At 37.1% G+C, this 27,188-nt stretch overlaps 1 protein-coding gene, 1 long non-coding RNA gene and 1 other non-coding gene across 3 annotated transcripts; 1 reads left to right on the top strand and 2 right to left on the bottom strand.

Moving 5' to 3' along the window:
• Positions 1-84: 84 nt before the first annotated feature.
• trnac-gca (transfer RNA cysteine (anticodon GCA)) lies at positions 85-156 on the top strand. The gene has a single exon. It is a non-coding gene; the product is annotated as a tRNA-Cys (tRNA).
• Positions 157-4,002: 3,846 nt separating this feature from the next.
• Positions 4,003-6,124, bottom strand: LOC132117379 (uncharacterized). Its single transcript, XR_009425747.1, has 2 exons — positions 4,784-6,124; positions 4,003-4,751 (listed from the first exon to the last, which is right to left on the bottom strand). It is a non-coding gene; the product is annotated as an uncharacterized LOC132117379 (long non-coding RNA).
• Positions 6,125-6,944: 820 nt separating this feature from the next.
• apbb3 (amyloid beta (A4) precursor protein-binding, family B, member 3) lies at positions 6,945-25,709 on the bottom strand. Its single transcript, XM_059526641.1, has 12 exons — positions 25,230-25,709; positions 17,661-17,848; positions 17,504-17,574; positions 14,514-14,565; positions 12,904-13,050; positions 12,679-12,806; positions 9,467-9,581; positions 9,264-9,351; positions 9,088-9,171; positions 8,634-8,749; positions 8,150-8,329; positions 6,945-7,996 (listed from the first exon to the last, which is right to left on the bottom strand). Exons 1-12 carry the CDS (start codon positions 25,276-25,278, stop codon positions 7,772-7,774), a joined length of 1,443 nt encoding a protein of 480 aa, XP_059382624.1. The 5' UTR covers positions 25,279-25,709; the 3' UTR covers positions 6,945-7,771.
• Positions 25,710-27,188: the final 1,479 nt, after the last annotated feature.

Genomic DNA, 27,188 nt, shown 5'->3' with positions numbered 1-27,188 from the left:
AATGCTAGCAAATATTGCCCAAATTATTTGCACTGATCCACGGGTGATTTTGACTAGGTATCTGCCGAAACCTGATTAGCGGAAGGGGGTATAGCTCAGTGGTAGAGCATTTGACTGCAGATCAAGAGGTCCCCGGTTCAAATCCGGGTGCCCCCTCATTTTTTTTATACCCTGGCATGATAATCATCGCGTGCATAATACATTTCGACATAAAATGATCTGAGAACTGTTTTCCTCGCGAGTCTTTCAGTAGTTATTATGCACTATGTGTGTCTGAATTAACCTTTTGAATTCTATTGGTGGCTCTTTCTTTTTAGTCAGTTGGCCAAAACTGAATCGAATCAGAAAGGACTTCGAATTGTTTCAAACCGCTCTCACACTAATCATCTGAAGATATTTGATGATAAGGAGGACCCGTAGAACACACAGCGATGGGTTGCTGGAATTCCTTTTTTGGCTCAGCAAACGGTTCTTCATTAGTCAAGTCTGCTTTATTGTCAATTTCCACATGTACAGTACATACATACAATCGAAATTGAGTTACTCCCAGACCCCGGTGCATACAGATAACATTAACATTAAAGCCTAAAAATCTAGATCAAATATAAAATGTAGATACCACAATACAATAAGGGAGTGTAAAAAAAAGACATAATAAAATTAAAAATAAAGTTAAATAAAGCAGCGCAAGGCAAATGGCAGATAGAGTGCAAATCAATGAAGTGAACAACAGTGCAGATAAAAGATTTTTACTGCAAAAAAATAAAATAAAAAAATAAGTCTGATTAAAGTGACAAAGGGCTCAAGAGCAGTTATTTTATTTAACTGACTGATGAGGTAGTGGAATGACGTCAGCTCCATGTTGAATGAGGTAGTGAGCAGACCAATGCTGCACAAAGTGACTGGTACATGCCATCATATATTAGTGGGGGGGCTGGGGATGTGGGGTCTGGGGGGGGGGGGGGGTAGTGCTCTGGCTTTAATAATTCAGCCATATTTACCAATGTTGAACATATGACTGGTAGTCTATGTGTGCACAAATATATTTTTTTGGTATGAAAATCAAGAGCCTAACTCGTTTTCGAAAAGCACGTAGGTATTCACCCACAAACTGTTTAAACAACTGATTTTTTTGAGGTAAGGAAAATTTGAAGAAATGCACTCACTACTGTGTAATGCGAACAAGCTGCTATTCGCACCTAAGGTTTGTGTGTGTGTGTGTGTGTGTGTGTGTGTGTGTCTGTGTATGTGTGTGTGTGGTCTAAAGTCTCAAGTCTCGTAGAAGTGCGAGTTGCATGAACATTAGACAGACAAATAAAATTTCTCTCAGTTAATGATGTCTCAGGATTCTCCAGGTAAGACTTTAATTTCATTCACCCACAAATTGGTTTTGCATTCATAAATTGTTATTAATTTGTCTCAAGACCCAGTGCATGTATATTTTACACCTTGATTATTCACATAAAACAGCAGTATACCGAAGATATAACATTGTGAGTTTTAAGGCAACATTAAATTTTTTATTTAATTCTTGTTCAATTGCACAGTTAATTATTCTGCCACTGAAGAAAATGCAATGGTTAAGAAGAGTTGCTCTGGCAAAGATTCTCTCATCAGTATTTCTATAGCACTGTGGCTTGGTGTCATCGCATCTGTGTTCTTTCTTTACTTGTACTGGAGGCACATTAATCTCAAAGCAAGGTATTATTCATTCGCTTCATTTGTTTTAGCTACATTAAAAAATAAAAATCCAGTCATATAAAGAAGTTTCAGCATTTACATATCAGCTTCATTTTGCAGTGTACATAATTCAGAGATGGAAGAAAACAATTCAGGCCCTGAAAAAACTACTGATCATACTTTCAAAAAAGGCAAGCAACAAATAACTAAATTCATGATGGTCACAAACAGTCAGTTTAAAAGTGCCATTTAATGCTGCATTTTTAACACAGCTTGTTTAATTTCTTTTTAGCTATACATTTTTTTTTGTGATACATTTTAAAAGGTTGTTTAATTTGTTACAGAGCTTGAACAGAGCCAAAGTGAGAACTACGAATCTCTTAAAAACAGAAATGAGGGTAAGCGCACAATCTGAGATAAATTATCTGATAGAACGACATACAAAGACTGTGCTGTTTATCTGGGACGCACTTTGTAGATCTGCTTTATGCACACTGTTATCAGATCTCCCTTAACATCAAAGATAAGACAAACCAAAGGCCTTTACACTTTCGCCAGCCTTCAGTTTGTTTCCTGAGGAAGTTACCATTCTAGCAATATGTGTCTGAAGTGATGCTGTTTTGTAGTAAATGTCTGATAATGAAAAAAAATGTTCTCCATTTTAAAGATATGTATGGGAGTCTGGACACAAACCAAAGAGTCCATCTCAAGAAATGAGGATTCTACGTACCAGTGCCAAAGACATTCAATCTGAAAGAATGCAATGGAGTAATACACATAATAACATATACAGTGCCCTCCATAAGTACTGGAACAGTAAGGACAAAATTGCTTTGCTGCTGTGGAGTCAAGACATTTGCAAATATGATTAAAAGATGAATATGCAACAAAACTACGGAATGTCACATTTTATTATTAGGTCTTTTGACACATAAATAAAAAGGACAACACTTTTAGAGTTCATTGAACTATTTGATGTGAGCATAAGTATTGGAACAGTTGAATTTAAGGCAGATTTAAAAGATTAAAAGCTAATATTTCGATCCCTTGCATGCAATCAGAGCAGTGAGTCTGCAACCCACAGAAATCAGACTTTCGGTCTTATGCATTGAAATGCTTTTCCCAAGCCTTTAATGCAGCCAACTCCAACTGTTTTGGTGAGTTTCTGTCTTTAGTCTCTTCTTCAGCTGGTGAAATTAATGTTAAATCAGATTTAAATCTGGAGACTGATTTGGGCAATCTAAGACTTTACATTTCTTTTCCCTGATAAAGTCCTTGACTGAACAGGCAGGGTGTTTTGGGTCATTGTCCTGATCCAATATGAAGAGCTTTCTAATGAGTCTGGTGATGAAGAAGTCCTGTTTTAAAGACTGTCATGCATGCCCCTGCCATGACACCAGCTCCACCAAGTTTTACAGATGAGGTTGTATTCTTAGGATCATTTGCAGTTACCTTTTTTTTCCACACTTTTGCTTTCCAATCATTTAGATAATGGTTAATCTTTGTCTCATCGGTCCATCAACTCAGATCCAAAACTCTACTGGCTCACATTTGTGAAGAATCTTGCCTTTCTATTTTTGGTGCTGTTTAGAGGTTTGCATCTTGCTGTGTAGCTTCTGTAATTCTGTGTCAAATTCTCCGGTGGACTGTAGATTGACAGAGCATCACCCCAGCTTTCTGGAGGTTGTTGGCGATTTTACAGACATGTATTTTAAGGGTCATTTTCACAGCTTTTATGATTTGTCTGTCATCAGCTACTGTTGTTTTTCTCAGCAGATCAGGTCATCGTTGGTTGCTAATGTCACTGGTAGTTTCCAAACTCTGGATTTCTCCTTACCCTTTGTTTTTCCTATAGTTCTAATTGACTTCCTCTTTTCTTTTAGCATCCAAATTGCTTGTCGGCTTCCTCATCTTCATCCTGGTTTGTGTCATCATCGAAGGCAAGACTTAGAATGCAGAAGCAATGGATATAACTGATAAAACACATGCCCTGCTTTTAATATCTGGAGAATTAATGCAACAGGACACAGCTGAACACTTAGAAAGACCTGTGAGGCAATACTTCAGTAACATCAGATAGGGAGATGAAACTCTAAAAGTGCTGAAATTCTTAGCTAGTAAAACATCTTTGTGTTGAATCACCCAATAGTAAAATGTGACATTCTGTAGTTTTGTCTCATATTCATCTTTTAATCATATTTACAGACTTCATGACTCCACAGCAAACTGTATTTGGTTGTTCTGGACACTTTCCCCTCAACAAAAGAAAGGAGGAGAGGTATCTAAATAAGACACTGACACACAAATGAATGACAACGGAGCCAGAGATTCAAGCAGTTTAATGCCCCAAAACACTCCACCAAATGGTGGATTCGGGCAGGCATGTCATTCTGATTAATAACAGCAATAATAACAAACACAAAGAATAATACAAAACCATTTACATGACATCCTAGTTTGTGCTGAAATACTGCAAATATATAGAGAAAGATTTCTTTACAGAGAGTATAAATAGGACAAAAATAAGAAACACAAGGTGCTACATGACAGTTATCTAAGACTATCAGTCAATCTCTCTTCTAAAGGCTTCTTGTCAATGATCTTTCATGCTGAAGAGTCATCCGCTTCTATACTTCCCCCTTTGTTTTAGCATTAAAGGAGACCTGAGTTCATTTTTGATATAATATGTTTTCTTCTTCTTCTTTTTTTTTGTAAGTAAGGGAAGGGAAGGAGCAGTTGCATATATTAGATATAGCATCACATAACTTCCTTCAATGGCATTCGTGTGGGTGCTTAAGTGCCTGTGGGTGTCTCAGATCAACATGCAGTCAAATGCTTTAAAAAGAGCTTATTACAATCAAATGAATGCAAATATATTGGCTCAAGAGTTTTTCCCATGGGTTCTTCATCAAGATTTACACTGGCTTCGGGAGTAAATCACATGTTTTGTATGTTTTTAAGCTATAGTCACATATGCAAAATTTCACAGGCAAAAAAGGACCATTGTCAATTCTCAAAGGTGTAGCAATAATATATAGCTCACACAAAAGTCACTTTCAAACCAAGTAGCTCTCTGTTAATAAATGCAGTGAATCCACATGACGAATTTGAACACTTTAATCCTTACACAAAATTCCAAGTTGTTAGGATTCCTATTCAGATGACTGGATTTTGCTTGTGAAAATTTGCTCAAATGTGACTGCACCTTTACTGTGTTAAAAGTATCCAAGTACATACTTGGCTAGTTTTCAAATCTCCAACACACTCTGCTTGTGTTCTCAAGTACCCAAGCGAAGGCTTGAATATCCAACCATGTGCAAAATCATGCAACGGTGGTACTAAACTGAGAACTCCACAAACCGGAAGGGTTATAACAAGCCATGTCTCTGTTTGGGGTCACTGATATCTCCTCATCTGCATCTGTGGGCTCACAATAGAAACAATGATAGTGACACAAGCAGGGTCTATCTAAAGTACAACTCTCGCACTGATAGCAATATGTTACTGAGGTCTGTTTGTTGTGTGGGAAAATTGCTCTGTTTGCTCAAGATGGAGTAACGACCTTGAATATTCTAAAGCTTCATTTGATTTTAAAGGTGTATTAGAACAGCAAACAGCATCCTTTTTCACAAACAGTTTACTGTTAATATATACGGACACTCCTAATAGGTTTGAAGCTAATTAACTTTCTGAACATAAATGTGACCTAAACAGGAGATCTCTACCATCTACTAGTCATACAAGAATAAGGTCACTGTACATCAATACTTGTAATTCAAATATTTCACACATTTCAGTTCAACTGCGATTATACATCTTATCGCACGGCATACTGTTAGTCGTAGAAATTTTAGATGTTCAAATGATTCATTTCTATTTCTTAGCCAATGAAAACAGTTGAAAGCAGAATCAAGCGTTGTGTCTCTGAGCAACACACAGTTGAGTCAATGATTCAACGACTTAAGCAGAAAGTATACTTTTCCACATTCTACTCCAGTTCATGGAGACGTGAGTCAGTCAGCATTACATAATTTTCGTCATTAACACCGATGTTCTGTTCACATACAGGTTTTTTTTTTCGCATGAAGTTATGTGACAACAATAGCACATGTGCAAGACATTTTATAGCTTGAAAAGTATAGGTAAAAGCCCAGGTATACATTTTCCATGTTCTGCTCCATCTGCACAGATGAGTGTGCAAGCCTTTCAAAGTATCACAAAGGATGTGTTTGGATTAGATGTGCTGGTATTCGGTAATGCATATATCACAGTAATGAATATGCACAATATTTTTATCATGGGCACTTCTAAATACCGTGAATAATTATAAATGATAAATTATTCAGAATTTGGGATGTATTTTAAGAATGCTTTTCCCATCAACTGGTCAAAATACACAACACCGCTGTATGCTGCTTGAAAGAGCATGTGTGAAAGAGCTTCAGACGTAAACAAGCACGCATGAGAAGCACATGGAGGAACACGTGAGAGACGCGCTGAATGAAAGCACATTCACTCTCTGACAGCAGATGGCGCTAAACTGTAGATAATGCAGCCAGTTACCCTGGAAATAAAACAGCTGCTACTTTCTAAAACATATTTAAATAATTAAAATAGCCATTCAGATTTGTGGATTTGCTATGGTGTTCATCACAGCACCAAATACTTAAATATTTAGGCTTAATAGGCCACTAATTTTCAAACTCTTTTTACATTTTTATCTGGACTACACAATGCTCAGTCTAGATATAGTTTGAAAGTGGTTTGATTCTTTATTGTTCGTTCACACTTTACATTAGGGCTTCATTAGGTAACATTAGTTAATTCATTATAACTGAACATTCATAAATCTGAGGTATTCCAATATTTAATAACACGTTGTCAAAATCGAAATTGCAAATTGTGTTATTTAATGAGCTAAAATGGACTAAGACTTGTATTTTTTAACAAAGATGAATAACTTCGGTAGCAAATGTAGCTATTGCTTATTGTGAATGTTAATGCATTAACTAAGGTTAACTAATGAGGTCTTATTGTAAAGTGATACCTATGGGTCTTTATAGTTCTTTTGCACTTTAATTTGTGAAAAACTTTTAACTGTATATATTTTTCTGTATGCTCTATTGTATTTAAATATTCAGTTATTTTTGTTATAAGATGAAAGTTATTAAACCTGTTTTACTGTATTATTACCAATATCGTGATAATACTGTATACCGTGATAAAAGCATTAGCAATTAATTGCAACATGAATATTTGATACCGGCATATCCCTAGTTTGGACATTTGTTTCAAGCACTCAAATAACTTTCACATGTGCATGCACAAGGCTGTACAGAGCCAAGCACCTGAATGTGGTGCACAAACACCAGCGGACAGTGCTGAAGATGAAACTTACATCATACAGAGTGTCCACGAGCCGGACTGTAACGTTGTCAGCAGAAGTTTACTTGATAAAGGTCCACTAGATTCATAAACACTCTTTACTTCTCACCACCTATTACCATAACAGTGTAGCCTTCAGAACTAGTCAATGAAAAATCCCATGCACCAATATACACTGACAGTCTGTCTGGAACAAATAGACAAGTGAAGTGATACAAAGTCCAAGAGAATTTGTACTCTAATTCACATTGCACTGCCAGACGTCGACTAATGCGAAAATCCCTGTCGGTCTGTGCGCAGAAAATGAGCCTTTTACCAATCACATTTGAGGACAGTAACTGTTTTATAACAGCATTTATGTTACAGAGGGTTTGGAGTTCTGTCAGTTTTTGGAATGTGAGAGCACAGCACCTTAATGTCATTTAAACGCTGTTCTGCACACCTACATTCCGATACATTAATCCTCAAAACACTCTTATTAAGGGCAAATAGGTGTTTGTGTGTGTGTGTGTGTGTGTGTGTGTGTGTGTGTGTGTGTGTGTGTGAAGTCATACTGGGGAAGTTAAGTTGGGTTTTTCTAAAAATGCCAAAGGCAAAGGATACTGATATTTCTTCAACTTTTTTAGGCTTAATGTTGAATTTATTCCTTCCATCTCTCCATCTCCTCATATCTCCCTCCTCAAAACCCCTCACCGAGTTGCTGTTGTTAGGGTGTGGATACTGCTGAATGTTTATTCCGGAATGTCTCAAAAAATGCCAGCATGCCCTTCTTCACGCCGGGAGAAGCCATTTTAGAAGGTGTGTGTCCTTGGTGCCAAGGCGGGAAGCTAGAGCTATCCATGGAGTTGGCTCGTTTGACTTTGGAGCCTGCCCGCCACATTTTGGACCTCACAGGAGGAGTTTGTGCAACCAAACACTTTTGGTATTGGACCTGGAGGGGGCGCCAGATATTTACAACAGAAATACTATACTTCGAACACATTCAAGAGTTTGAACAAAATTATATATCAGTGCTATGAAACTATGAATGCTGTGTGTGATATTTGTAGGGTGAAAGTCAATTCAATTAAAAGTATTTCCTCACCATGCATGCAGCCTGAACTGCCTCAGAGATGATCCCAGCATCGGGCTCACACCAAAACACATGGCACTCAAAGCGCTGGGTTCCTGCATCCACTATGACTGCAAAGGTGTGTGTGTCATGACCCACACCTAGGAAAGTCAAGTAACGTACTTGGCTTTCCCAAAATGGGTCATCTCCATCCTGAAATAAAGCAAACGGGAAAGAAAAAGTAAAACACAGAAAGACTATGTTTACTAAGCGTACACTAAGACTAAGCATACTACTCACACTACTTCTGTAGTATATAAATATGTGTACTATGCATAGTATGCTAATTTTTCTGTACACTACTCCGTAAATGCATTGTATACTTAAAAAAACAACAACAAAAAAACAGTATACAGTACAAATTGTGCAGTATGCAGTACACTAGTATTCCTAGTATATACTACTATACTAGTATATACACTAAAATACCTCAATGTCAGTTAGTAGATATTCTCACCTCTCCTTTCCACAAAGACATAACTGTATCAGACACATGGATGACTATCGGCTCCCACTCATCTCTGTCTCTGGAGTGCATGATGCTCTCAATAGCTCTGTTCAACACTTCCATTCCTGTCAGCATATACACAAAAACCTTTACAATATATAGCACAACCAGGGTCACATTTAAAAGCTATTTAAGCTAGGGTTTCCAGGTCTCTATACATTAGCCACCAAAATAACAATTAACCTGGTTTAAAATGTTAATCTTTAATAGCCAGCTAAAACCACTGGTCTGATAGAAAACGGTTAGATACTGGTCCAGACTGGATCCACAATCTGTTGTGCTCATGTTTGACTCTTCAAAAATAGTTTGTAAGAGTATTAAAGAGCAAAACTCAGCAAATACTCATTCATAGAGTGTAAAATGTGTTAATATTAAGCATCTGAATTGCCCAAAACCCACTCACCCATTGCTCTGGATACAGGCAGGTTTCCAATGTACTCCACCTCAAACTTCTGCACCCTTTGCCTCACTGATTCCAGGAAGTCAACTGGAAAGCATTAAACACATCAAGTCTCATGAAAGAATACAACAGTAGAGTCAACCATTCGGGTTTTCTCAAAAAGACTGCAGGGGTCATACCCTGACGGGGGAAGTCCTCTGGGGAGATACTCTCCATGGTGAGAGAACGGGCCATAGAGGGCTGCAGTGCTGCCTTCTCTGACATGATCTGTGGAAACAGACCAATCACAATCAACGCTGTAATCCACTGACTTTGAAATCTAGCCATTTTTAATTATGATATTATGTTAATTATGAGCTTTAATAGGATTGTGTGGTCTTACCTTGGAGCACATCTCATGCAGGGCAGATGCAATGGTCTTGGCTGGAGCGTTGCAGCGAAACACATGGCACTTGAGCATGCAGGTGTCTTTATCACTGGCCACAAAGGCAAAGTCCCTACAGAGGACCAGGAGACTGGAGTAAATACTCATCACAGTCACTTTCATGCTTATTCTAACAGCCTGGTAGAAACACTAAGCCTACACACACATACAAATAACACAAAAATTGTAAATATATACATTTCCTGAATGAATAAAATAACACATTATACTTGCTGAATAAAATAATTTATTAAAAAAAAACATTATAACAAACCTCAATCTTTTAAACAGTAGTGTATACAGTATATCATATACTGTATAACAGAATCAAATCTTATTTTGACACTTAAACTATAATGTGGCACCTTAACAATTCAGTTGCTTCTGACTTTGCTATAAGCACGCTGAAAGGCCACAGTAGTGAGCAGCCCTTCTAAGAATAGGGCTGTAAAATGCTAAAATAAAATAGGACACAAACTACTGCGAGCTGGAAATGACATTGGCAAGCTGGGTATTTACAAAGTGACACTGAACCATCTCTAATCTCTCAACCTATCTTGTTATTCACTAAATCTCTTCACATCAACCTTAGAATGTCTTTTAGCTTATTTTACTCGCCAGTATCAGATGTCAATGTTCTAGAAATACAGTTCGATCGGCATTTCTGGGCAGTATGATTTTCCAAAAGGCAACGCAGTGACATGGGCTTACCAATACTGCAGCTAATGCTGCATGCTGCCACCATCAAAGAGAATATTTCATTCATGAATATTACATTGGAGAAATATAGAGCAGTGGTGCTTCACACGGCCCGTGGCTCAAGCTCACACAGCATACCAACCCTCGTGAAATTCAGCACTCGTTTGCTTTCAATTTTTAAGAGAGAACATGCAAGTCAAACAAATGAATTGTCTGGGCAGTAAAGAGAGAGATGGAAACCTTCATTGTGTGAATACAGAGTTGTTGCACCAGCCCATGCAGATCTCAGTAAAGAAAGAGTCCAGGGTTCCACACTTACACTTAGCTGGAGCTATTTAGACTGAAAGGGTCTATTTTTGGATTTGGATCCGAGCACACTGTCACAATATAAATAAGGTTTAAATGTCTCTCATCTAGCAAAGACTATCTCTCATTGGCACATGCCAACATGCTCTACTGATGGTTTCATTACAAACTAGTGAATCCCCCCATGTCCAAACAAAATTTAAATAGATCCTTTTAATTAGATTGGTCAATGTGACGAGTGGGGCGGGGCCGAGGGACATGGGAGCGAGGCCGGGGGAGTGATTGGAGATGAACTACACCTGTTCGTCCCACCGGTCTCGAGGCCCATGGAGGAGATGGAAGGATATAAAACTGGAGCGACGACAGTGAAGGACGAGAGAGGACCAGGCCTGGGCTTTTAGTTGTGTTTTGGTTTTTATTTTATGCGCACCAGTCGTCCGTGAGGGGCTGGTGCGCTGTTTTGTGTTTATTTTGTTATTAAAATGGTTTTGATTGTCCGCCGGTTCCCGCCTCCTTCTTCCGGATGAATATCAAGGTTGATATCGTTACAGTCAATAATCTGCATTTATTGTTTGTTTGAACACTGGGGAAGGCATTTCTGTAGACATGCAGAGCAAATCAATACTTCAGTCAACGAAAAACAGTTGCGTTTATGATATTTTTTGCATTTAGTACTTCAGTAATGACAAAACAGTTGTATTTTATGATTTTGTTTTTGCATTTAGTACAAATTACACAACCTGAGATGAACCATGACGGTAAAAGAATGAAAGATAACATGGCTAAGGAGCACTACTGTACTTCATAGACCACAATGGAACCCAGACACCACGAGATATGTTTTCTAAAAGAAAAAAAGTGCAGTTATTACCTGTCTCTGTTTTCACGAGTGGCGGTTTAAAAAAGAAAAAGGAAAAAGGGTTAATAATAGTCAAAATAATGCAAAAACGCGTGAAACGTCTTCGCAAGCTCAAGACTGTTGTGAAAAAGAAGTGCATTTAGCATCCTTTTAAAAAGAATACTTGTTAAAGGGGTCATCGGAAGCCCATTTTCCACAAGTTGACTCTTTAGGGTCTTAATGAAAGGTCTATAACATACTTTTTCTTAAAATTTCTCAATAGTAGTGTAAAACAACACCCTTTTTTACTTTGTCAAAATCAGCTGTTTTCAGCAACCAGTTTTAGTGCATGTTCCTTTAAATTCTAATGAGCTTTGCTCACCCCGCCCCTCTTTTCTGTGAGGTGACAAGCCATTCTCATGAGACTGTTTACTTATCTGCAAACATATTATGGTATTTTATGCTTTAGTAGTCTTTTAGACTAAATAGTACTTTATGGGGAAAGGTGATTTGCAAAGATTCATAAAAGAACCTTGCTGTAAGTGAAGCTGGATCACGAATGATTAGCAAAAAAAAGAAAAAAAAAAGAAAAAAAACAATATGGTAAATCGGGGACTGCATTCTTTTCAAAAACAAAGGTAATCCACTACGTCTTCAGCAGCTCAGATGTCAGGAGTAAATGATGACTGCTATGTTCATTATTACATCCGACAACAAAACACCTCAATCATTTAGGAAACATTCTTGTCTGCAACTGCTCCGGCGGTGAAACAATGACAGACTGATGACACTCACTCAGGGCGGGTCATGCTAGTGTCAATTAATAATAGTGAGAGGGGCCTGTCTGCGAATGGCTTGATATGAGAAAGGGAAATGATTTAACAAGATAAACAAAACACTGGGTGGATCTTTATCATTATAGGGTGGTTGTGTACACACACTGCTAACACACATTTCAGTTCAAACAACTTGTAAAAGTGCATGTTGCATCCAATGACCGCTTTAAAGAAAGGATATACTTTAAAACAAATTACTTAAAGGAATAGTACACCCAAAAATGTCAATTCTGTCATCATTTACTCACCTGAACACAAAAGAAGATACAGGTTTCAATATGTACAGGTTTTGTCTCTGCCTGTCACTGAATGGGGAAATATAACTGAATTGAAGGGGTTTACTGGCCATTTGTCATTATCCAGGCTAAACATTTTCTGTTAAACTGTAGTGAACTGAGTCTCTGCGGAAAGCCAGATTTCATCTATGATACCATTGAAAATGGGAAAAACTGATGAATTTTAAACTGAGAAATAGAACAAGTACAAAGTACCTGCCATTGTTGCAGCCCACCCCCCATACACGGATGTTGATTATGGGCTGACAATGGATGAGGCTGCGGTCCACAGGGTCCATTAGACTGAGAGTGTCCTTCTTGAGGACCATCATCATATCCTGACCCTGAACACACACAAACATGTCTGAATTAAACCAGCGAACCTCTCAGCGCACATCTCATCTATTCTAAGTTATGTGTATGAGCCCAGTCTGTTCTAACCTCTCCCCAGGCGCCCACTGCATCCCGGCCCTCTGCTTTGCTGTGAGAGAGCTGCTGGATGCAGTTGTTCACCGCCAGACTACTTTTTCCAGGGGTCAGTTCCTCCTCAGGGATCTCAACCCAGCCAAGTGAGCGCACAGCGAAACACTGAAAGACAAACGCATAGTTTTTCCTAACAGCACTCAATATACAATATAAAGCAAAAATAAATTGACACTTGTTGATAAATCTCCCTAAGACTTTCCACTCTATGGTTAAACATAAGCTACAAGGTATATTGTGAGATTTAAATTCACATTGTGAGATACAGTTACAATTGTAAGAGATACAGTTGCAATTGTGAGAAATAAAGTCACATTGTGATATACTGTAAAGTCATAGTTATAAGAAATACATTCACAATTACAAGAAATAGTCACAATTGCAAGATCTAAAGACCCAGCTATAAAAAAAAGACACAATCCAAGTAGTAGTCATATTGAGATATTCAGTCCCAGCTGTGAAATATATACTCACACAATTACAATAAATAGTCAAAATTACAGGAAATAGTTATATTGTGATATTTAAAGCCACAACTGTAAACTATAAAGCTTCAATTATGACATGACGTTATACAATTTCAAGAAATAAAGTTGCAATTACAAGAAATAATTTCACAATTGCGAAATAAAGTCACAACTACAAGAAATACACAATTTCAAGAAATGAAGTCATACTGTAATACTTAAAGTCACAACAGGGAAATATAAAGCCTCAATTGTGAGCTATTTAGTCATGAATTACAAGAAATAAACTTACAATTACAAGAAATAGAATCATGTTGTGATATTTAAAGTCATAGCTATGACATATATTGTCAAAATCATGAGATATGATTTCACAACTACGAGAGAAATAAAGTTTTTGTTTGTTAATCTGAACTGAAAAGAGCTTTCTATACCAAACTCTTCTATAAGAAGGGCAGTGTCGCATACGTTTGGCATGTACTTCAAGTTGACAGTTTGGACAACATCCATTTATATTTTTCATATTGTCATACCTAAATATTTCTAAGTAAGTAAGTAGAAATTTATCAGATGCTTTTATCAAATGTGACTCTCAGTACACATATTACAGCAACTAGCTCCTGAAAGCATCCTGGGGTTAACAGTCTTTCTAAGAGGCACATTAATAATTGTTCATGGCTCACTCCTAGGAATCAAATTAGCAAGCTAACGTTTACCAGCCTGGTGACTGATGGAAATCTAAATGTTTTGTACAGAGCTTATATCTATGACCCAGCCTACTAGGATCATTTTACACAGACTCAATAAACCTGTGTCTTAAAATTGCATCTCTTGTGCATTTAGAGGTCGTAGCTCTCCACCCCCACCTTCTATATACACTCCACCAACATGCAGGCATGTATACACCCTACTGCATCACTAAACATGCCCTGATTGATGCTCCTTTTCCAACTCCTTTCACCCTCAGTGGTTACCTCAAGACGTGCTCTGCATTTATTTATATTTAGTGATATTTGTGGGGCACAGCGACTAATAGCAGAGAAAACAGTAATACATTTTACATGTTGAACAGTATTAGGGCAGCACACAGCAAGATTCTACCTTGGAGTCTGGATCCATGTTGGCACAGAAATACTCTTCCTGCCAGGAGGGCCTGAAGTAGAGCAAGAGAGCACATCATTATGATAATGACTCATAATTAAATACTGGGCTCATCTGAGCAAAAAAAAACATGAATACAAATTAAGTCCTGAGATGCTGAACACTTGGTTATTTTTCTGTTTGGTGTTCTATTGAAAGCACTTTCATTTATACTCTAGACAAGGCTATTCAGACCGCTAGGGTAGTTTGTCCTGTAAACAAGAAACAGCTCCTGTAATTATCACTCTCAGCTTCATGCAGAAATTCTTATGAACAAGTCACAACATTTTGCGTATACTTCCTACCTATAATAAACAGCGGTCTCGGAGGGGAAAATTATATAGTATAGAGCTATAAAGTGAAAAGCCCTAGACTGGGTATTTGTCTCCAAATAAAATAATTATGGATATTTACATTCAATTTTAGGTCCCTTTTTATATTAGGTGGCCTTTACTATGTTCTTACATCAAAAAAAGTACAATGTACTTATTATGTTCATAATGTATTGCAAAACACTTTTGCTGCTATTGAGATGGGATACGAGTAAGGTTAGGGTATGGGTAGGTTTAAGTGTGGGTTAAGGTCAAAGGGATGGGTCAACAGTGTAATTATAAAGGTAATTACAGAAATTAATTACAGATGTGATAACATGCAGGTATTTTAAAAATATAAGTACAATGTAAAAGCACGTATATGCACAATAAGTGAATTGTATCAAATTATTAATTTAAATGTAAGTACACTGTATAAGGCCACCTAATATAAAGTGGGATCGAATATTATTTTAAAAGTTAGAATCTGGATACAGTTGTTGATACACTGTAAAACCCGACAAGTTATGGTAACTCAAACCATTTGAGGAAACCAATAAATATGAATACTATGACTCATTTACATTGAGTGTAAGTAACTTTTTTTTTTTTTTGATGTTTGCTCAGTCAATTAGTAAACTATGGTCTGGTCATATGGCGTATGCCTGCAAATACGGAGCAAACTGCGTTATAGCTTTCACACGCATAACTTCTTTGGTGTCTTAAATATAGGCATCCTTTGAACCCAGTGGCATGACAAGACCGGCCCACCAGGAATTCTCCCATTGCTCTCGATAAGCCAATCTGGGTCTGTGTCAGGACGTTCAAAATCAGATCTCATGAAAGTGCGTAAAAATAGTACGCCAAATAAAAACAAAAACTTGTGGTATTGATATGCACAAATTTTACTTTGGCTTGTATATGCTACACAATGGATGCGTATCACATGTAGGCGAAAACTGTGTATCATATGCATGCCAACAAATTTTGTATAATATGCACATGAAAATTGCGTATTATATGCACGCCAAACAGGTGCGTATCATATGGATGCCAAAGTCGATTTTTGCATACTGTTGGTTTATTCTAAAAGCCTGGAAGACATACTTTCTTTGTCTCGTGAGAAATATGTTTAAAAATAATTATAATAATTTATTTAAGCTAAATATTACATTAAACTGAAAAACAAATTAAACTGAGTAAGTACTTTAACTGAATATTAAATGAAAAATAAATGATTCATTTTTGTTTTGCTCAAGTACACAAACAGTGCTCTTTAACACATACTGAGGACAGAAACTTAATGTGCCGGAATGTGTTATGCTGCCTGAAGGTGCTGACAAAATAAGTGAAGGTAATTGCATTCCCTGTAGCTGTCAATAATTCCCAAACAACTTAGCAGCAGCCAGTCTCAGCTCTCCGAACAAATTCAGAAGAAAGGTCAGTCAATGACAAACCTGACACTTAATAAGGGCACTCTCCAGCCTGTTAAATGAATGTGTGTACAGTATTTTGTCCTTCACTGGCAAAGACTGTTTAGCACCACAAAGTGAGGGAAAACACTTCTCAATGTTCTCAATTCCCCAGGTGAGTGCTTGCTTTTGTTCAAGCATTAGTGTGACTGGGACCTCATGGCCTGATATCAGAGCGTTTGGAGGTTAGCCAAAGGCAAAATGGCCTGTTTTACTCTCCATCTTACAGTTGTACAGGCCACACCTGACTGGCTGTCTAAAGCAGGACTGCTTTTGTCATTTCCACTAGCAGCCAGTGGAGACCACATCTGTTCACAGAACTCTAGGTGTGTAATACCACCTTCAGGTATAAGAATGTGTTTGTTCAAATAAATGTCTTCTGGCTTCATTAGTGGATTAAACAAAAGGGGAAACATAGAGAAAATGCTTTTTTTTCTCACCAGAAGGAGAATTTGGCTTAGCTTATGTGTGTGTATGTGTGTGTGTGTGTCTGGCTGCAAATCTGTGCCAGACTTTAATTTACATCAAGGATGCATATTGACACAGTCCATGGGTAATGTGTTACTACACCCAGCACATTAAAACAATTGCAACAAATTAGTAGGAGACACGTTTTTACCCAATTATCTTGTGTCTGTTGACACATTTGAACAAACTATTCTGTAGTATAAAAAGAACTTTTAAGACATGTCCTTTATGACTTTCATTAAATACGTAGAAACTGTTTAAATGGCATTCTGGAATACTTCATTCTGATTGGTCAAACATAAGATGATGTGGTTAAAAACTGACCACTGAACTGTATAACTAAGCAGAAGAAAACTGCATAGCTTAGAGGTTTCTTTTTCATACTTCCATTTTTCTACTTTGTCAACTTTACGTTTCTCCTCAATTTCCTTAGGAGACATAAAAATGTACATGAATGAGACTGTTAACATATAATGTGGTTAATTACTGGGGTCTTCTTCTCACAAGAAAAATTTGAGAAGCAGGAGATTCAAAGTAAAAATGTCTCTCCATTTAATATTATGGAAGCCCATTTCTACCACTTAAGAAAAAAAAGAGAAAAAAAAAGCAGCAGCCAGTCATTATCCTGGAACAACATTCCAATCTGTTGAACCTAGAATATTTTTAACTCTTGTCCTCAGCGCAGGTGTGATTCCCTCACCTTTCGCTCAGAGACGGCAGAGGGTTTTCAGTCAGTCTGCCTCTTGATTCCCGTCTGCCATCTGCTGCAGTCTGAGAAAATCAAGAGTATAGGGATGTGACAGCTGACAAAAACATACACAAAACCACATAAACACACATAGATCAGAGTATCTCACCTTGATCTGGCTGGCAGTTATGCCGTTAATGGTGTTTTGTTCCTCCTCTGCACTGTAGGAGGGGTGCTGCCACTGTGTTGTGCCCGTGGGCACGTGCCAGTAATAGGTGCCAGTGCTGTCACGTATGGTGCGCCATCCAGGAGGCAGATCTGAGTCCATCTCCAGACTCTGATCATTCCAGATGTCATCTGCACAGAGATCGGATTTCTGGATTAATCTGCATTTTAGCATTTCAAATGCATGCTAACTTGAGGGCAGCACACAAAGATTCTTGTAAACGTGCCATGTTACAATTCCCACCAAGTAACACAGAGCCAGCAGCCTTCACACACACACACACACTGAGATTCAGTGAGGCATACACACCCCGAGGTGAGGTCACCGGGCTCAGATCTACTCATGAGAGACAGACCAGGCCCTAATCTGCCCACATGACACACAGCCTAAAATGAGGTCAAAACTAAAAGCAGCTCTCTCTTATTAAAAATGGGCTGGACTAATGTTCCATTATCTTCACCCTGTCTCTTTCATACTGACATTTCATACAGTTGTGGTCAAAAATTACAGAATCTGCAAAATGTTAATTATTTTACCAAAATAAGAGGGATCATACAAAATATGTGTTATTTTTTATTTAGTACTGGCCTGATATTTTACATAAAATGAGTTTACATATAGTCCAGAAAATAAATGAATAGCTGATTTTATAAAAATGACCCTGTTCATTCTTAATACTTTGTGTTGATTTCTAGATGATTTTTTGTTTTGTGATGTTTATGAGAACCTAGTTTATTCTGAACAGTGAAAGTGCACACTATTCTTCAAAGAAATCATCCAGGTCCTGCAGATTTTTTGGTTTTCCTCCGTCTTTTGCATACTTAAAAATTTCCCAGCAGTGACTTGTAATTTTAAAATCCATCTTTTCATCAGTCGTGGTGACTAGAAATTCACAATTGTGCATGCTTTAGAAATTATCAGACAGAATTCTGTTGTCTGTATATTTTAGAAGTTCTACCCATATAGTTCATGACGAATCAGAGTTCATCCACACAGTTCATAGATGCTGATGGTGCACAGTGTCATACACACAAAGACAAACCATTCTCAGGGCAACATTAAAAATAATCTAGTAAAGCCACACAGGGACCTTTGGGATTTAAACTGTACATTATACAGTTCATTATTAGTAAATTGTATAATTTATCTTTCTTCCGAAAAAAAAAACTAATTTTTAAAGAAAAATTACACTTAATGTCGTTTTAAATATTTTTATTTTTTTCACTTCTTTATGGTAAGATAGCTTACAGCCAATTGGCCGGTTTTTCCTTGTGTACGTTTTCACAGCTTTTATGCATGTCAAAGTCCTCCTGTCAGGTCTCCTGATGATTTAGTGCTTTAGACACAGGCATAGGGCTGCTGGCAGAACAGAAAGCAGGAAAGAGCAGCTGTGTCTGCTGAATTATATTTGCCTGAAATTATCTCTTGCCCGAGAGAATCATTTAACACAATGCATCTGGATAGCCCTGTCCGTTCTCACAAACAACACAGTGCAGAAGGCTGGAGGGGACGTTTGGGGAGAAAACAACACTGTAAATGTGTGTTTTTCAGCACTAGAACTGGGTCAGTAGTGACACGAGATTGCTTGGGCACGAGTATAAGAGTTGCCTCTGACATTCACACAGTGAGAGTCAAACATGAGTGAAACACATGTGTATATATACGTAACTATTATTAAAAGCTTCCTCTGCATTACAATTTATAAATAAACTTGCCATTTTAAAGTTCGTTCTCTAACAAAGGGCCTCCATCGTTTACTGTAAATGGAATTCTGGCTACATTGTAAAATAATAAAAACAATTTTAAAAAATCACACATTTAAGTTAATGATTAATGACTAAGAAATGTAAACAATAATCCTACAATTTTGCCACATTTAGCCTAAAGGTTCAGTCATAACACTGTTTGTTGAATTCTGTGAATTTATTAAAAATATTTGGTGGTCGTGGTCGTGTGGGCTTAATTTGCATGAAGCAAAAGATCTACCCACTCAATTTCACACTGGGTTCAGTTGGTCATGTGAATCTGGATTGTTGGCCAACAGAAAACAGCTTGATTTGAAAATGATTTTTGTGATGAGTGGAGCGGGGCCGAGAGCCATGGGAACAGAGAGAGGCCGGTGGAGTAATTGAAGATGAGCGACACCTGCACCACTCACCGGTCTCAAGTCCCACGGGGGAGCGCCGGAAGGATAAAGGGAGGAGTAACGAGTCTCTCTCTCTCTCTCTCGCACACACGCGACGTGCAAAACTCTGCATTTGAACATTCAATAGCAAATACTTAAATTAATAACAGAACATAGCTGTATGAATGTATCTACTTTCAGAAGACCAAATAAAGTGCTTTTGCTTTTGCCTAGATACACACAGCATCTCCCTGACATGGTTGCTTCAACACTAACTGCTGTTACTGAAACCACACCTTTTTTCTTTGCGTGAACATTTGGGCGGCATTACACAAATTTTTCCACATAGTGATGTAGACATGTGGGGACGTGTTTGAATGAGCCATTTTAGGGGTGTGTGGCAGAGTCTTAACTTTAATAAATAATCTCTTTAGATTTGAGACTTTAGTCTTTGCAACTTTACAGATCTTCTTCATGGACCAAGAGCTTGTAACATTCCAAAGAGAAAGGAAAAATTTTATATCATATCATATGACCCCTTTAACTATTTAGGTCTGTGTGCAATCTAGCAATGGCTTTGCTTCAAAATATTTGTCTCAAAATAAGTTGTTTATATTTAAAAAGAATTACATTTTAGAACCTTTGAAGTCCAAATTAATATCGGACACACCAATGCCTACACTTAAACAAAGGAAATACAAGGAAATACTATTCTTCCTGAATAAAAGTATTACAATAAACTTTAACCTTAGTTAAAACATATTTTATAAAATATTTCTTTTATATAAAATTTGCTTTCATTTTTTTTTAATGATTTCACTTCTGCAATAATCTGCAGATTGTCTTCAACCTTTGGTCTATATTTAAAAGCGTTTATGAATTATAACAATTTAAGTTTGAATTGTGTACTTTCACGTCTATGTTCGGGGGGGGGGGGGGTGTTGGTGACAGTTAAGAGGTTAACTAAATTAGTTAACATGGACTAACAATAAAAAATTATTCTAAAGCATTAATTAACTTGAGAGCTTGTAGAGTCCTGTTAAAGCCACAATAATCTTACAACACAATGGTTTAACCTCTAAACCAACACCTCAAATCTGCTTCAGTCCAATTAAACTCGTCACAGTCTCGAGGCTTATTAATAATCTGCCTCAAAAGATGCATTTCTTTAGTAGACATGACTGCCAGAAAAGTTAAGAAATAAATAAATCCTATAATTATAAATATATACACTCTTTCATATTGATTGGGTGAGGTGTGTTCAGAGTCATCATAAAACTTATTAAATTATATACAAACATATTATAAATATATAAGTCTTATATATGGAAAATCACTGTAACACTGTAATAATTAATTTAACTGTCTTCGTGTCTCTACAAATTATTATTATTTTTTTTTTTTACTTTTATTCCACTTATGTGCATCATCATAAAGGAGTATGGGTGTGAGTGTCTTTGTGTGTGTTTGTGTGTCTCTGGTCCTCTCAAGAGATCATCAATCATGCCCATATCAAACTCCTTTCTTTTTCACAAGCCGCCCCTCGCCTCCGCTCCTGACAGGCCATAATAATCATGCTGTGTTGCCATGAAATTTTTAGTGTTTTGGGTTGGATGGCTAGCCATGCTGTCAGCAGGCTGAAATAAAACACAGGCAGAAAAAGGCTGAAGAAAGAAGAAAAGCTATTCTCAGTCTAATTTTGTTCCCCATTTAGGGTGCACCTGGAATTAGGTCTGCAGACTGTCTGTGTTTGGAGCTGACGGCAGTTTAAGTATTGGTGCAATGGATGCATGCTCAAACACAGATGCCTCATTGGTTATCTCTTGTTTCTCTGGCTCAGATGCCAATAGATAAATCTTGATGGATAATACAAGAATTGAAAGGTTGCTAATATACAAAACATCTAGTATTCTGTCACCAATCTCCTTCAAACAATGCCCTTGCTACCTAGTACTGCATAATTTGCACACATGATATTACACAATTCATCATATCATTTACTATAGATGGATGGATTTCAAATGCAAGTCTGTGGTTTTAAGAAAAAGTCTGGGTTATAAACTAAATAAGCGTACTGGGATGCAGCTACACTGAGATCCGACCTCACTTCCTGTAATTGTGGTATCACAGCTTTACGCACGTAGGTGGTGCCGCAGTTCCCATCATGCACCCACTAACAACTCCAAGGCTATGTCATGAGGATGAAGCAATAACAACAGACTGAATGCTGAAAACAGCAGGGAAGGTGGGGGGTTGAGAAGAGGATGTTTGTGAATTATTGATGATCTCCTGAGAAAACTTCTACTGCCTGATCAGTCCCTATAGAAATTGCTACATAGGGACTGCGTTTGTTTGTGTATGTGTCCAATTCATCACTGTAAGTCTTACAATGTTGAAAAAGTTTGATATATGCTTATTATTTGGCACTCTGTATCTCAGAGTTTAATGTTTGAGAATATTTGTACATTTCCTGCAAAGCTCTGCTTGGGTGGTTGCCAGGCCATTGCTATACATTCTGAATGGAATAAATCATATTACATTTTTGAAGTGCTCTTAATCATATTTAGCCTGTTGTTTTACAGTTATCAGGAAGTTCTGGATGATTCCAAGGGCATTGTTAAGTGGTTGCTTACAAAATTATTCTTATTTTGTAAGCAACCTATTAGTCTCACATCCTCTATACTATGAATGGAAAAAAAAGAAAAGAAATAGCAGCTCTCCTTAAGAAGCTGCATGAGTTGGCGTTAAACCTGTTTTAGCGATAACGAAGCTCACAACTCAAACACCACTAATTACTGAAATCTACTCGAACAGTAAAACGCGACACATTATTCAACACCCAATCACTCTTGAGAGTGACAACAAGCACATAAAAGAAGTAGTGTGGGAATTCTCTATTGACAATCCCTCACTGTTCTTGATGCACTTTGTCGCCTAAGAAACCCTTGCAAGCAGAGTCTAAAAAACATTTGACCTACATTTGCTTTAACCAGAGAGCTTTCACGTGGCCAATCAGAACTGACCACTCCTGATTCCCATGAGCCACTGAAACAACTGTAATAAAAGGCACCATTACTGCACTGATTGCAATCAATAGATTTTTTTCACCTTCCAGTTCAGCCGCTTTTAGAGTAAAGGAGAAGTATGAGGTAAATACACGTTACACAGAGAGTGAGAGAGAAAACAGAAATGCATTAGACTACTCTTAATCTTTGGTTAGGGGCACTCTTATCCCACTGATTGCTACGATTTCGCTGACCAAAGTTCGCTATAGTAAATATAATGGCACCTTTAGTCCTGCTTTTGTGGTTCTAGACATTTAGTGTGAATAAACACTGTGTAAAGCAGTTGTATTGCTACATAAAAATAGTTCTTTAATAACAGAAAAACCAATTATAAACTAGTGTAAAAAGATCAAGAGGCACCATTGGGAGAAAAAGGGGAATTTTGTAAAAAGCCAAGAAAAGGACAAAGCTCTAATATGTCAAGGTTTAAACTCTGTCAGGATAAAAGAGAGAAAAAGAGAAGCAGAAAGAGATAATTATAGCTACATCTGGAAAAAAAATAATCCCAATGACGTTATGTCAGTGGTCAGATAATCCCAGTTCAGTTATGTCCGTGTGAGGTCAGACTGGGAAGATTAAGACTCGAGGTGGATCTAAATGTCCATCTGGAACTTAATCCTTTGGCCTTCAATAAATCAAGAAGCAAGACACAGCATTTTATTTGAGGCGTCCTTTTGAAGACATCCTCAAGGCAGGCAGTATGTCACCAACTGAAAGTACAGCAGAATTGATTAAGCCAGAATTATTTGAAGGCAATCAATTCCTGTACATCAACAGAGGCTCCTGTCATCAGCGTAAACTCAGCACCATTCAGCATTGTGTCTAAATGCCTTAGTGTCCATGCCTTTGCTTTTGAAGAAGCAATTCCATCATTCACTGTCTCTCGTACACAAACAACAAACACATTCTCACACACACCCCCTCTCAGTGTGTTTAATAGAAGTTATTTTAAGAGCGATGACGTGGAGAGGACGCGTTGAGGACAGTTTCTGCCTTTCTACAGACACTGGGTACTTGACGCACAAGGTGTCCTCTTTATTATATCAAACATCAAGATTTTAGGTTTAAATGTACATGGACGTATAAGAAGAATGCTATTTTTTAAGGCCCTGTGATATATTATGCAAACAAATTTGGCACTAGTTCTTTTTAAAAGGTCCTATGGTGTAACATAACCTATGTTGTGGCATAGATTTATATATTTTTTCTTTAATATATATATATATATATATATATATATATATATATATATATATATATATATATATAATATATATATATATATATAATATATATATATATATATATATATATATATATATATATATATATATATATATATATATTTTTTTTTTTTTTTTTAATCTTCCAGGTAGTCTCTAAATAAATAATTAAATTGATATATCAATAATAATTTTAGAAAGAATTAGCAATAATAAAATCAAAATCAAGTTTTTAGCATGTCACACTTTATGAAGATTTTTCTGTGAACAGAAAATGAGAATTATACATCGAGATAATGTGATGGTTTAGTGGTCAACAACAGACAGGCTCTGGTCCCATTAAAAGGATTTTATGAAAGCAAAAATGAAGAAATCATCCCACTAATGCTCCATCATCTGGAAAGTTTCATTTGAATACTTCATCAACCAACTTTCAGCAAGATCTCAAGGCAGATCCTTTTAATTATAAGAGTTTTAGCACTAAATGTATCAGCTTTGATACTACATCTCAGGCAGTTGGATTTTTTTTTTTTTAATAAACACTGTTTTCTTCGCTGGAGTTCTTTGTGTAAATCCTGATTCTACCCCAAACTGTAAAAATATCTAGCTCTACCCCATTAACTCACAAAGGGTAGTAGTTTAGTGGTCTATCTGATGCTTAATGTTGTGTGGGCTAAACTATGCTGCTGTGTTTCCATAATCTAATCCTGCAACAGATGCATAATCCCAACAGAAGCGCACAGGTGACATTGTTGACGAATGCATGTATGCCTGGTCCTCTATGGGTTTTTCAATATTATCAACAGGCTTCTTCTTTTAGACTGTGTGGCTCTCAAGTGTGAAAATCAGTGTATTCATATCTCCTTCCAGCAAAATCAAGTCCATCTCACTAAAGTCGGGTAGGTCTAGTATGACACATCACCTGTAGGTAAAGTCCATGAGTGACCAGTGGAGCATGAGAATAACAGACAATGACTGATTTCGATCCTGTAGAAGATAGAAAACTCTTCCGCTCACTCTGACACCTCCAGCCCACGTTAACTAGAGAGTGACAAAGAACAAAGAGCAGAGGAAAGTGCAGATGCATCTGTGTACCTACCGTCATAGTTGACGATGATGATGGCGAGCATGTAATCCTTTCCCAGCATTGTGTCTTCCCAAAAGTCCCCAGCGGTTAACTCAGATACATTCCAGTCCAAAGCGTCCCAACACCACTGACAAACTCTGCAGCACACACTCACACACAGGGTGACCACTCACACACTCAGTTGCCAAAAAGCCAGGAATACACTCGCATGCCAAGAGGATTAAAAGCCACACTCTTTTTTTCCACTCTTCTATTTTGCCCTCAGGTAATTTCACTGCTGTCTAATCAACCTCATATCTTTGTCTTTCTGTCTAATGCTTGTGCGATCACGCTGTTCTGTTCTCTTCTCTATCTGTTCACTGTCTAGCAGAGAGTGATGCTGTTTTGAGATCGCTTCTATCTCTCTCTGTAACTGTGTGTGTGTGTGTGTGTGTGTGTGTGTGTGTCTCTCTCTCTCTGTGGATTCTGTAATTCAGTAATGCCTGCAGCTTTCCCCCCTCCTTCGTCCCTCCATCCCTCTCTCTCTCTCGCTCCCTCTCTTTGCCCCCTCCCCCCTCCCCAAGCCTATGGTGGTGCCTTAAGGATGGCTGAACATACAGCTGACGAAAGCAAACTGCTGGGGTAAACATAGCCATCTTCTCCCTGTACAACAACTCAGGTGTAAATGTTCTAAATAGATACATACAGCAATATATATATATATATATATATATATATATATATATATATATATATATATATATATATATATATATATATATAGCCTATATATACAGCAAAACGGGTAATAATATTTTTAATAAATCAAACAGGGCACGAACTGTGACGTGTGTTCCTGAGAAGAATTAGTGTCTCCAATCTGTTCCACACAGTTATGCAGAGACTCACCATCTGTAATGTGAAGAGTAAAAAGCAAATTCACATTTTTGACACTGTAGGTAATTTAAGCACATTTAAAAGCCCTTTATGTTATTGTTACAAAATAATATGGTTCAGAATATGCTATTATAGTTTATGTTACGCCATGATTTATATATTAGAAATGAATGTAACTAGCTTCATTAGACTTCATAAGAAGGTTTATGGAAAATATTTAAGTACGTTACGCCTTTAGATGTGTTGTAGGCTACTGCGATTAGCAAGCTAATGTTAAATACTGAGGCGGGTATTATGGTATTATATAAACATACTAATATGAACATGACTCATGCAGCCGCCCGGGAACTATTATTTAAGAATAGATAAAGAGCTGTGTACGTGTAAATGTTTTTGGTTTGCGTTGTGTTGGTCCACCTTAATTCCTCCGGTCATGAAGTCGAGCGAAGTCCGTCATCGTCCAGCCTCCGTTTGCATCAGCCTTTTGGTTGCCGTGGCAACAACTTCTCTGTCGCGAGCCTCTGTCTGCTTCTGCAGAACAAGCAGAGACACTCTATAATCAGTGTAACCGGCTGAAGTAACGATAAAATAATGACATCATTATATTTTATACATGCATGTTTAAACCATAGTTCATGCAGGTTATGAAATAGTTTACATCCATGATGAAATAATTTAATTTAATTTAATTTTAATGTTGAAATATGCTTCTTTACAATCTTTGTTGTAATACAGTAATGTCAAATTAAAAGTTTTAGTGCTTTAAAGTACATATTAAATTATTATCATTAATAAGTCTGATCTTTCATCATGTTTTAATTAATTAATTAATTAAATTGTGATGTTTTGACCAAAATACTAAAGCACATATAAAGTTGATTACAGCTGTAACTATAGTGTGTTGTTTGACGCTAAATTTAAAATTTATAATATTTTAAATTTTAAATTGCAATTTCATTACAATTTGTGTAATTCAAAATATATTTCAACACTATTTACAAGTTTTATTACACACACACACACACACACACACACACACACATACATATATATATATATATATATATATATAGTATGTGTGTATAATAAAAATAC

Source organism: Carassius carassius, chromosome 36, assembly GCF_963082965.1.
Source record: "Carassius carassius chromosome 36, fCarCar2.1, whole genome shotgun sequence".
NCBI classification, from domain to species: Eukaryota; Metazoa; Chordata; class Actinopteri; order Cypriniformes; family Cyprinidae; genus Carassius; species Carassius carassius.
Note: the sequence above shows the minus strand (reverse complement) of the source record. Positions and strands in the feature narration are given on the sequence as shown.